The sequence below is a fragment of the Hemitrygon akajei genome, chromosome 1 (assembly GCF_048418815.1).
Source record: "Hemitrygon akajei chromosome 1, sHemAka1.3, whole genome shotgun sequence".
Lineage (NCBI taxonomy): Eukaryota > Metazoa > Chordata > Chondrichthyes > Myliobatiformes > Dasyatidae > Hemitrygon > Hemitrygon akajei.
The window spans coordinates 32,046,360-32,059,755 of NC_133124.1; the positions used below are offsets into that span (position 1 = coordinate 32,046,360).

At 40.0% G+C, this 13,396-nt stretch overlaps 1 protein-coding gene across 2 annotated transcripts in view; it reads right to left on the reverse strand.

Moving 5' to 3' along the window:
• LOC140725264 (ATP-binding cassette sub-family C member 9-like) overlaps positions 1–13,396 on the reverse strand; it is a 166,290-nt gene that overhangs the window by 49,397 nt on the left and 103,497 nt on the right. For both annotated transcript variants that reach the window (XM_073040510.1, XM_073040521.1), the window contains one exon: positions 587–754. In XM_073040510.1, coding sequence (XP_072896611.1) covers positions 587–754 — 168 coding nt within the window. The remainder of the gene's footprint in view (positions 1–586; positions 755–13,396) is intronic.

Genomic DNA, 13,396 nt, shown 5'->3' on the forward strand with positions numbered 1-13,396 from the left:
CAGGATGCCTCAAAATAAGCAACAAGTTAAATTGCTCTTGAGGGGTCCCAGGCCCCAGTAGAGGGTGCTTTGGTAAAATGGATTTCTAATTTTAAGTTCCATTTCAAAACTGCATAGGTCCATAGAGAAGTACAAACGCAATGAAGAATTAGCATGTTTCATTGCAAATCTGAAGATCGTGAGTTCGAGCCCCAGCTGATGCAGCATGTTGTGTCCTTGAGCAAGGCACTTACCACACATTGCATCAGTCCACCGAGCTGAAAATGCTGGGGGTTAACCTCGTGATAGACTGGCGTCCTATCTGGGGGGGGGGGGGGAGTCTCGTACTCTCGGTTGCTTCATGCCACGGACACCAGCATAAGCACCTGCCTGATGAGCCTATAAGGCTCGGGACAGACTTTAACTTATTGCAAATACCGATTTTAAATTCCTAACAAAACTTAATCCTAGTAGCCTTAAACATTTTTGAAATGTGCCTTTTTGATTTGAAATACTGTAAAAATATCTAGAAAATTATGTTGCTCTTTTAATCAAGATGATATGTTTTATTTAAAACACAAGAATATTATTATTAATTACTACTTACTTCAACAGGCAAGTAGCCATTTTTGCCAGCTGTATCTTGCGGATTTATGTGGTGTCCTGCATCTTTATTGCCAACGTCAGATCCTGTCATTTGTTTCAATTCCTCAGTGTTAAAAAAAGATGCTATTCGGCGAAAACTAACAATTCCATTCACGATTGTTTTTGCAACCTGCAATAAAATGGACAGGAATGAGATTGTTTTTAATCTGGTGACTGAATTTAAATTCAGATGGAAAAAAAGGAGGAGCATTAATTGTGGAAAATGAGGCATATATGTTGAATAACTTAAATGAATAAACAGTAAATCAATAACATTTAAAAATAATCTACACAGCAAGATCAAATATGTGGCAATGACAAAATAATCAGTTCAATTAAATTATAGATATTTACACCTAAAGCCTAACTGCAAAAACCAAACTGATTCAGCTGTTTTCACATCACATTCAATGTTGTTAATGTGTCAGCTCAAGTTAATTTTACACCGTATCTACTCACCAACTGCAATATAACTGTACACAGAGGCAAAATGTAAATATTGCAAGATGGTTAATGGGTTCATTTATCCATTTTAAGTAAAAGCCACCTGTTCTTTCAGCATCATGCTGACATCTAAGCTTTACACTGCATTTGCATTGCTGAATACTGAAATATTAGTACTCTTAACTTCATGTCACATGCTTACTTGCAAAATATTATTTTCTGACTTTGAACAGATCAAAAACAAAATCACAAAAATATCCTTATAGTTCAAACGTTACAGTCCGAGATTAAAACATGACTGGAAATAAAACGTAGCTCTCTTTGAAAAGTCCAGTGAAATTATCCTTTGTTACAATTGAACTGGTTCAAGTCTTTCATATTTCCAATATATCATTGGCTAGGCAACATCAAAGATGTGACCAATTTTCTAAGTAACAATAAAGCACCATTCTGGTTCAAATCTCCAGCTATACATAGTTGTATCTTAGCAGAAGGACAGCTGCTTGAACTTAACTGAATGCTTTCTGTGGCTTTGATACTTTAGAATCAGAATCAGGTTTATTATCACCAGCATGTGACGTGTAATTTGTTAACTTAGCAGCAGCAGTTCAATGCAATACATAATCTAGCAGAGAGAGAAAAAAATAATAATAATAAGAAGAAGAATACAAAAAATGATAATCAATAAACAAGCAAATCAATTATGTATATTGAATTGATTAAAAACGTGCAAAAATAGAAATTATATATATTTTAAAAAAGTGACGTAGTGTCCAAAGATTCAATATCCATTTAGGAATCAGATGGCAGAGGGGAAAAAGCTGTTCCTGAATCACTGAGTGTGTGCCTTCAGGCTTCTATATCTCCTACCTGATGGTAACAGTGAGAAAAGGGCATGCCCTGGGTGCTGGAGGTCCTTAATAATGGACGCTGCCTTTCTGAGACACCGCTCCCTAAAGATGTCCTGGGTACTTTGTGGGCTAGTACCCAAGATGGAGCTGACTAGATTTACAACCTTCTGCAGCTTCTTTCGGTCCTGTTCAGTAGCCCCTCCATACCAGATAGTGATGCAGCCTGTCAGAATGCTCTCCACAGTACAACTATAGAAGTTTTTGAGTGTATTTGTTGACATGCCAAATCTCTTCAAACTCCTAATAAAGTATAGCTGCTGTCTTGCCTTCTTTATAACTACATCGATATGTTGGGACGAGGTTAGATCCTCAGAGATCTTGACACCCAGGAACTTGAAGCTGCTCACTCTCTCCACTTCTGATCCCTCTATGAGGATTGGTATGTGTTCCTTCGTCTTACCCTTCCTGAAGTCCACAAGCAGCTCTTCATCTTGCTGACGTTGAGTGCCAGGTTGTTGCTGTGGCACCACTCCACCAGTTGGCATATCTCACTCCTGTACACCCTCTCGTCACCACCTGAGATTCTACCAACAATGGTTGTATCATCAGCAACTTTATAGATGGTATTTGAGCTATGCCTAGCCACACAGTCATGTGTATATAGAGAGTAGAGTAGTGGGCTAAGCACACACCCCTGAGGTGCGCCAGTGTTGATCGTCAGCAAGGAGGATATGTTATCACCAATCTGCATAGATTGTGGTCTTCCGGTTATGAATTCGAGGATCCAATTGCAGAGGGAGGTACAGGCCCAGGTTCTGCCACTTCTCAATCAGGATTGTGGGAATGATGGTATTTAATGCTGAGCTATAGTTGATGACAGCATCCTGACATAGGTGTTTGTGTTGTCCAGGTGGTCTAAAGCCGTGTGGAGAGCCATTGAGATTGTATCTGCCATTGACCTATTGTGGCGATAGGCAAATTGCAATGGGTCCAGGTCCTTTCTGAGGCAGGAGTTCAGTCTAGTCATGACCAACCTCTCCAAGCATTTCATCACTGTTGATGTGAGTCCAACCAGGCAATAGTCATTAAGGCAGCTCACATTATTCTTCTTAGGTGCTATTATAATTGTTGCCTTTTTGAAGCAAGTGGGAACTTCCGCCCGTACCAGTGAGAGGTTGAAAATGTCCCTGAGTACTCCTGCTAGTTGGCTGGCACAGGTTTTCAGAGCCTTACCAGGTACTCCATCAGGACCTTCCGCCTTGTGAGGGTTCACCCTCTTTAAAGACAGCCTAACATCGGCCTCTGAGACAGAGATCACAGGGCATCAGGTGCAGCAGGGATCTTCACAGCTGTAGTTGTGTTTTCCCTTTCAAAGCGTGCATAGAAACTGTTGAGTTCATCTGGTAGTGAAGCATCACTGTCATTCATGCTGTTGGGTTTCGCTTTGTGAGAGCCCAAAATACACAGCAGCCTAATAAAAAGCATTAATTTATAACTTTGCAAAGAAATTAAATAGTGATTCTACCCAGCGTTTTCCTTTATCACATCCATGAACAAGCGTAGCCTAGCAGTTAGCGCAATTGCTTTATAGAGCCAGTGATCACCATTTGGGGTTTGATTCCTGGGGCTGATTCTACAAAAATTGCATGTTCTCTTCGTCACTGCACGAGTTTCTTCCAACGGCTCCAGTTTCCTCCCACATTCCAAAGACACACGGATGGGGGTAATAAATTGTGGCCATGCTATGTTGGCGCCAGAAGCGTGGTGACACTTGCAGGCTGCCCTCAGCACAATCCTCAGACTGTGTTGACGTCTATCACAAAACAACCATTTCACTGTACGTTTCAATGTATAGATGGCAAATAAAGTAGATGTTAAAACTTCTCTAGGCCATTCCAATATTCTTCAAATTCTTTTCCTTTAACAAATTACTAATCCATTTTTAAATGTTGAGACACTCTATACTCCAATCACCACCTTCGGTAACGCTGTCAGTTTCACACCGTTTACCCTTCTAAATTTATATCTGATAATTATCGGTCCTGTCAACACTCCATGATTTTTACTTCAGGTAAAAAGCAGTCATAATCTCTCTTTGTAGTTTTAGTATATATGGGATGTGAGCACCACTTGCAAATGCAGGATTTAATGCATAATCTTAATTGGTCTTGAAAAGTGATACTACTGCCTTCAACTGCTGCAGTCCTACTAAGGTTTCTCCACAGTTCCGTACGTGGGGAATTCCTGGATCCTCAATCTGGAATTTGGAACTTGTCTTTCTGACGCTGGTCAGAATCTTAAAGAATATGCACTGCAAACTCTATTGCTCTAACATCTGACCTACGGTGAAAAGACCAGAATAGTAGAATACTGGAACTTCAGTTTTATATAGATTCACAATGGTTACCTTGTTTCAAATTAAACCTAGTATTCTGTAAAATTCAAGGTTTTATCCTTTCATGGTTTTGTTGTTAGCACTAACCAAAATCCAAACATCTCTTCATTCTTTTAAATCACTCAGCTCCCTTTTTCAATGGATAATACCTGGTTTCTTAATTAAACTATAATGTGACTCATTTCTGAACTCTATCTTTGCGCTCATTTTACTAAATGAATCGTCTTGTATGACATGCTGGGTTCCTTAGAACATACAACATAGAACACAGAAAATCTACAGCGCATTACAGGCCCTTCGGCCCACAATGTTGTGCTGACCACGTAACCTACTCTAAAAGCTTAGAATTTCCCTACTGCATAGCCCTCTATTTTTCTAAGCTCAATGTACCTATCTAAGAGTCTCTTAAAAGACCCTATTGTATCCGCCTCCACCACCGTCACTGGCAGCCCATTCCACGCACCTAAGACTATTATTTTGGTTATTGACTACGTTGGAGTCAATTGTTAAAGATGAGGTTTCAGGGTACTAGGAGGCACATGATAAAGTAGGCCAAAGGCGGCATAGTTTCCTTAAGGGAAAATTTTGTCTGACAAAACTGTTGGAATTATTTGAGGAAATAATAAGCAGGATAGACAAAGGAGAACCAGTGGATGCTATGTACTTGGATTTTCAGGAAGCTTTTGACAAGGTGCTGCACATGAGGCTGTTTAACAAGATAAGAGCCTGTGGTATTACAAGAAAGATACTAGCATGGATAGAGCATTGGATCATTGGATGATCGACAGGAGGCACAGAGTAGGAAGAAAGGGAGACTTTTCTGAGCCAGTGACTAATGGTGTTCTACAGGGGTCAGTGCTGGGACCACTTCTTTTTACATTATATGTCAATGATTTGGATGATGAAATCGATGGCTTTGTGGCCAAGTTTGCAGATGATATGAGGATAGGTGGAGGAGCAGGTAGTGTTGAGGAAGCAGTGAGGCTGCAGAAGGGCTTAAGGTAGATTATGTGTATGAGTAAACAAGTGGTAAATGGAATAAGGTGTTTGTAAGTGAATGGTCATGCACTTTAGTAGAAGGAATAAACGTATAGATTACTTTGTTTTAAATAGGGATAAAATTAAAAAATCTGAGGTGCAAAGGTACTTGGGAGTCCTCATCCAGGGTTCGCTAAAGCTTAACTTGCAGGTTGAGTCAGTGGTGATGAAGGCAAATACAATGTTAGCATTCATTTCGAGAGGACTGAAATATAAAAAGTATGTAATGTAGAGGCTTTATTAGGTACAGGTGAGGCCTCACTTGGAGTATAGTGAGCAGTTTTGGGCCCTTTTTCTTAGAAAGGAGGTGCTGATATTGGAGAGGGCTCAGAGAAGGTTCACGAGAATGATTCTGGAAATGAAAGGTTTATCGTATAAGCGCCCTTTGATGGCTCTGGCCCTGTACTCGCTGGAATTTAGAAGAACAATGGGCCATATCAATTGAAACCTAATTGATATGGCCCATAGAGTGGATGTGGGGAGAATGTTTCTGTTGTGGGGGAGTCTTGGACCCGATGGCACAGTACCAGATCAGAGGGATGTCCATTTAGAACGGAGAGAAGGAGGAATTTCTTTAGCCAGTAGGTGCTGAATCTGTGGAATTCATTGCCACAGGCGGCTGTGAAGACCAAATCAATGTGTCTATTTAAGGTGGAGGTTGATGAACAATGGGATAAAATAGAAAATAATTCTCATTTAACTCTATGCTTATTCCCATACAAGACCATAAGACATAGGAATGGAATTAGGGATTTTGGCCCATTGAGCCAAAACTAATTTAATGTCATCTGCTATTTCCTTTACATTTTATTATTTTGATTAATCTCTTGCATGTTAACTTGGATTGTTTAAAAGTCCATTTGCACCATATCTAAACCATTGCCTGTTAACGGCACTATTACTCTTACATTCAATGCCCCGAATAAAAGAAAATCAGACATTTATTTATGATTTTACCTATCAGATATTATTTTTCAAAGGGTTGTATATTTAGTCTGCATATTTCTACACCAATTTGCACTTTCTTTCTACTGTATCAGTCTCGGCATTAGTCCAGCATTTCCTGTTCCATGGCAGTTTTTGTATGCGTGTGCTGACAATTTTTAGATTTTGCTCTTTTATCATTGGATCAAGTTTGTTTAGCTAGTACATTAATGAATCTAAAACTGGGTATTAACTATTCTCAGGACCATGTGAACAGCATTTTTGTCATTTCAACTTTTTGGTGTTCTGATTATTAATCATGTTTCAAATTTTTATGAATTTAGTCTATTTACATGATCTTAATCTTATCTTACCTTTATCTTAAAAAAAATAATTTTTCAGAAGCTCTATACTAGAAGCCAAGGGCAAAGTTCTATTTCCATATGTGATAAGCTGAGCAGCTACTGACCACAATATTAATCGCGATATGACGGTGTGGGCTAAAATGTGGAAATCAGATCCAGGACCAAAGAATCAGCTGTATCATTTCCCAAGATCACTGAAGCAGTCTGCACATTACGAAACAAGGCAATGCAAATCTTTAGAAAAAGGGAAGTGAGAACATTTCTCACAAAAAGTAAAAGGAAAAATAATTCTGTTATTATTCTACAGGACTGAAATATGTTAAAACACCTGATGGTTAAGATGTGAAAATGAAATAATTGCACTCTAAAGGTGAATAATCAAGTCCTTCTACACATATTTTCAATGCTATTTATTCAAAGTTCAGCATTAAATAAGTTTACAGGTATAGTATTGAAAAAAGTCAAATTTAAATATTCTATAAGATTTTAGACTTTCTAGAATTTTAGATTTTAGATGTCTTCTAGGATAACATCTTTTAACTTCCAATTACTTCTCTATAAAATCCACAATCAAATATTTAACATGGAGTAAATCTACACACCTTACATAAAACACGGAGAAAAGGAACACAACTTACAAATTAAAAAGGTGTTGCTGAATTGCCTCATTATTTTGCAGTATCACAAAGCAGTGGAGACACTGCTCACATCCTGCTCAGAAAGAGCTCAATTGCTGAACTGTTAAAATTGAAATAAAGTTGTTTTTCATAACCCTATTATATACTACACTGAAGTTTCACCAATTTCATCATTTCAACCATAAAGAGACCTGCCTTTCACTCTCTTGGCACAGGTCCATTCATCCAAGCTATTCTCTTCTACCCTAGGTGATTATTCTCCATTAATTAATTTAGAAACAAACATCAGTTGTTTAATTGTTCATAAAATATGGTTGTTGCTTCCACTTGATACTAAATGTGCCTTTGGACCTTTGGCCAATTTTAATCTCCTTCAACCGAAATGGGAATCACTGAAATATCCTACATGAAAATGAGCAAAAATGTATTTCCCAGTGACCAGCAGTTCCATTGGGAAATGCCAGCTGTCAGCCATTAGACGTTCACTATGCAAGTTTATTAACACGTGGAAGTCTATAAGTGAGTCAGATGCCAGCTCTGCCAGAGAACTCACAACTAACATCAGGTGCACTACACATCTAACTCCTTGGATTTTATAGGGTTCTTGTGGAAAAGCATGTGGGACATGTACACACTTAATGCTTTAATTACTATTTTAACTATTTTTATTTTATTTCTTTTTTTTATACAAGTCTGCCTACATTTCAAATATCTACATTGGAGACATTCAAAACTGTTCAAAAGTCTCTGGAGGCCTCCAGGACAGGGCCTCAATATACTGGCTGAGGTTTATTCATCTTTAAAGTCCTTGCTACCTGTCTCCAGGATTGGAAAGTTAAGGTCAATTGAACTTATGCTGTCATGTTAAGTCAACACAGGCTGCAAAGAATGTGTCCAGAATGAGTCCAGATGTTGAAATGATTTGCTTCCTGGCTACTTCATACAGCAGTTCTAAAGTATAATTTCAACAAGAATGGATAGCTTTTAGAATCATCCTTTATAACACTCAATAAAACTCCAATAATCCATTACTGAAATGCATGGCATCTGGCTGAACAGGTAACGTTTGAAAAATCCCTTTCTACTCACTGGAGCCCTGTTCCCATACTCTCCTTTGTCTCACCAAGACCCTTGTTCCTGCACTCCCTTTCAACTAATCAAGGTCCTGTTTCCTGTACTCCTTTTCAGCTTGTTAGGATGCTGTTTCCCACACTCCCTTTAAACTGACCAGGGCCCCATTTCTAATGCTCCCTTTTAGCGTAATGGTTTCACTGGAATCCTGTACATCATCTCAAAAAAGTGAATTAAAAGTGGCATATTAGAACTATGGGTAACACACACAAAACACTTGAGGAACTCAGCAGGTTGGGCAGCATGTATGGAAAGGAATAGAGTGTTGAGATTCCTAGCCAAAACGACTGATGAAGGGCTTTGGCCTGAAACGTCGACTGTTTATTCTTTCCATAGATGCTGCCTGACCTGCTAATTTCCTCTAGTATTTTCTGTGTCTTCCTCTGGATTTCCAACATCCGCAGAATCTCTTGTGTTTACTCTTAGAACTATGAACACTCCACAAAAGTATTCTTTGAATGACTGAGGCTGTGAATTATTCTTTATAAATGCAAGTCTCTTAAATTATCTGCTTGAAATAATTTTGATAGTGGAAAACTAAATCTAATAACTTACATTTCTAATCAATAAAATGATAGGTCTAGCTGTCACAGAGAATTAATTGCTTGTATCTCAACTCAATATCAAACTTGGAATAGATGTTAACTGCCACACAAACAGCATGCCAGCTTTTATAGAACTAAAATCAAACAGATGCAACAGAAGTGTTCCTGCCCAGGTCCGGCAATGAGCTTTAAAAACCCAGACTCTATAAAAGAGAGGTACCGCCTAGCAGAGCAGTAATTGTCAGCGTAGTTTGCAGCAGAGTAGTAAGGCTTTGGCTCAACAAGGCTTTGGCGAGAACAAGCAGAGGCAGGGTAAGTAGGTGAGTTCAATCCTTATTTAACTCTTGAGAGAATAGGGGGAATGCCAACGGAGCTAATGTTCTATTCTGAGTGTCAGAAATGGTATTGCAGGAGACTTCCAGCCTCACTGACAGCCACATCTGCACCAGGTCCATCGATATACAGCTCCTTAGAGTCTGTGTTAGGGAATTGGGAGCTGCAGCTCGATGACCTACAACTTGTTAGGGAAAGTGAAGCAGTGATTGACAGGAGCTATAGGGAGGTAGTCACCCCAAGGCTAAAGGAGACAGAGAAATGGGTGACTGTCAGGAGAGGGACTGGAGAACATCAGATTGTGGAGAGCACCCCTGTGGCTGTCCCGCTCAGCAATAGGTATTCCATTTTGTGTACTGTTGGCAGGGGGGAAACGACCTTCCTGGGGGAAGCAATAGCGGCCGTGCCTCTGGCACAGAGTCTGGCCCTGTGGCTCAGAAGGGTCGGGAACTGAAGAGGATGGCAGCAGTAATAGGGGACTCTATAGCCAGAGGAACAATTAGGCAATTTTGTGGACACGAAAAGGAAACATGGATGGTAGCTTGCCTCCCAGATGCCAGGGTCTGAGATGTTTCTGGATGCATCCACAATATCCTGAAAAGGGAGGGTGAGCAACCAGAAGTCGCGGAACATATTGGTACCAACGACACAGGTAGAAAAGGGAGGAGGTTCTGAAAAAAGAACACAGGGGAGTTAGGAAGGAAGTTGAGAAGCAGGATCTCATGGGTAGTAATATGGGAATTGCTGCCTGTGCTACGCGACAGTGAGGATAAGAATAGAAGAGGTGGCAGATAAATGCGTGGCTGAAGAATTGGAGCAGGGGGCAGGGATTCAGATTACTGGATAATTGCAACCTCTTCTGGGGCAGGCAGGACCTGTACAAAAGGGCTGGGTTGCACTTGAATCCGAGGTGGACCAATATTCTTGCGGGCAGGTTTACTAGACCTGTTAGGAGTAGTTTGAAATAATATGGCAGGGGGATGGAAACCAGGATGATAGAACTGAGGATGGGCCAGCAGGTTTACAAGCAGACGATGGATGTAACATGAACGTAAGGAAGGACAAGCCAATGATTGGGTACAAATGCAGAGAGAACTAAGGGTTAAATTGTACCACAGAGGCAAAATTCAAAAGGGCGAAGAATGCAAGACTGAAGGTGTTGTATATAAATGCATGTAGCATTTGGAATGAGGTGGATGAACTTGTGGCACAATTAGAGATTGGTTGGTATGACATTGTGGGCATCACTGAGTCACATCTGAAGGAAGGCCATAGTTGGGAGCTTAACATCAAAAGATGTACCTTGTATTAAAAGAACTTGCAGGAAGGCACAGGCTGTGACGTGGCTCTGTTGGTAAGAGGTGGAATTCTTGCCTGACAAATCTGTTAAGAGTTCTTTGACGAAGTAACAAGTAGGGTGAACAAAGGAGAGGCAGTGGATGTCACCTACTTATATTTTTAGAAGGCATTTGATAAGGTTCCACACATGAGGCTGCTTAACAAGACAAAATGCTATGGCATTACCGGAAAGATACTGGCATGGACAGAGAAATAGCTCACAGGCAGGAGGCAGCGAGTGGGAGGTGACTAGTGGTGTTCCTCAGGGAGGTTCACGAGGATGATTCCAGGAATGAGGGCATTAACATATGAGGTTTGACAGCTTTGGGCCTGTCCTCACTGGAACTTAGAAGAATGTGGGGGGATCTCATTGAAACCAAATGTTGAAAGGACCAGACAGGGTGGATGTGGAGAGGATGTTTCCTGTGGTGGGGGTATCCAGATCTAGAGGGCACAGCCTCAAAACTGAGGAGCAACCTTTTAGAACAGAGGTAAGCAGTAATTTTTTTTCAGCCAGAGAGCAGTGAATCTGTGGAATGCTCTGCCACAGACTGTGTTGGAGGCCAAGTCCATGCATATATTTAAGGCAGAAGCTGATTGTTTCCTGATCGGTCGGGGCATCAAAGGATATGGCAAGAAGGCAGGTGTATGAGTGGGATCTGGGATCAGCCATGACGGAATGGCAGAACAGACTTGATGGGCTGAATGGCCTAATTCTGCTCCCATGTCTTATACAGTATTGGATTCTAAAATTCAGCTAGATTGCCAGTGGCAAAAAGTCACTGATGCAATAATTCACTCAGAGGACAGGCAGAGAGGAAAAATAAACTAGTGCACAGGTCTGCATATTATAGAGCAGTCTGCAATAGTCATTTTGAAAATTGATAGGTGGCTGATTTCAAGCAACAAAAATTATCAGAAGTTTCAGTTTCAAAAATACTGCTACTGGGATCTTTGAAAGCTGCTTATTTTTAGATTATAAAGCAACTTCACAAAACCATGTTAAAACTCCTGCTACATTCTGTCTACTGCACAGAAAAACACTTTATTTATAAAATTCCTTACATGCCAGGCAGTTTAATACCAAGGCACTGACAAACAGTGTAATTCATTTAATTCTAAATAGATAAGTGCTAGATATAGTGTTATTCAATCCAACCTAATTTAAAGAGTATGCTGTTACAATGTTAATACTCCAATTTAGCAAAAAACTGTCAGATTATCGGTTGAGCTGTTGAGGAAGTTGTGGTAAGGCAAGGGTTAAAGATAACATCCAGGCAAGACTAGCCTGGGGCAGATGTGGTCAAGTGAGACTGCCAGAGACACCTCTGGTTCCTACAGACGTGATAGGCGGGGTGGGGGGGAGTGGAGCTGGCTTCTGTTCTGTTTACTCAAGTCAGTGGAGTGAGGCCTCTGTAGTGAGACTTTCTTGAAAGATCTTCTGGAAAAATAGCATCGCTTTACACAATCGGGGGTGCCAGAGACAGACGAGATAGGAATAATGGATGTGAAACGCACCCAACAACTAAGGGACAATTGCTCTACTAACTTCAAACTATCTTGAAGTTTCATTTGACTTATAACTTTTGAATTTTATTATGAGTAGTAATGGATCTTGTGGGTAAGAAATTCAAACACACGCAATTTACCAGATGGTCAATAACTGTAACTGATAAGTCAATTCTGCAGAAAAATAGCAGTTTACTGTTTAGACTTCAGAATGGTGTGGGTGACAGGGACCATCCCATTCTCCTTGTACACAAGTAAAATAAAAACTTGTTTGAGCTGTAAGAGTCACATGCGTTCTGGGCCTAGTTATTTTTGTTATTGGTGACAACACTGTCACAGGGGTGGGAAGGAAATGTAGGGGTGACACGACGGTTAGTATAATGTATTACAATGCCAGCAACCTGGGTTCAATTCCTGCTGCTGTCTGTAGGGAATTTGTACATTCTCCCCGTGACTGCATGTTTCCTCCAGGTGTCCCGGTTTCCTCCCACATTCCAAAAATTTACGGGGCAGTAGATTAATTGGTCACATAGATGTAATTGTCGGCAGGGTCTGCTGTATCTCTAAATAAAAAAGGAATGATCCAGGTAGGCCCTGAAATACAGACATGGGATTAACTGAGTGTTCTCAAATCTTCATTTCGCTCTCAAACCTGGCTAGGAAAATTTACATTGAAGGAATTAAAATTAAATTCAACAAATATGTGGATCATAGAAATCAAATTACATTTAAATTAGTGGTAAGGTTTTTACTTAAGTTAGATACTGTGGATTCAAGTCTCTCTCCAGGACCAAAGGATCTAGATGTACCAGACTCCAGGGCTGTGCTGACAGAATGCTAGATTCCCAGGAGTTGCCATTATAGGGACAATAAACTTAAGTAACTTTTCTTCGATCGTGACTCTCTGAGCATGTTACTTAGAGAGAATTAGGGAAAATTTTGGTTTAATTAAAAAAGAAAATGCCTGAATGCTTCAGCTGGTGAGGCAGTATTAGTGAAAAAAAGAAAGAATAGACATTTCAGGACAATAGCTTTTTATCAGAATTAACATGCTTTGCTGAATAGGTCATAGTCTCACTTGTTAACTTGGCTACTCTCCATACAGATGCAGTCTGATCTGCTGAATATTTATTGTGTTATTATATTTCAGATTTCCAGCATTCACAGTAGTTTTGTTTTTTTTAATAATTTTGTAGCGATGTGCTACACACAGCACTGAAATAACGACACACAGTCGGTAAGACGTTTCGAGACTAATTTT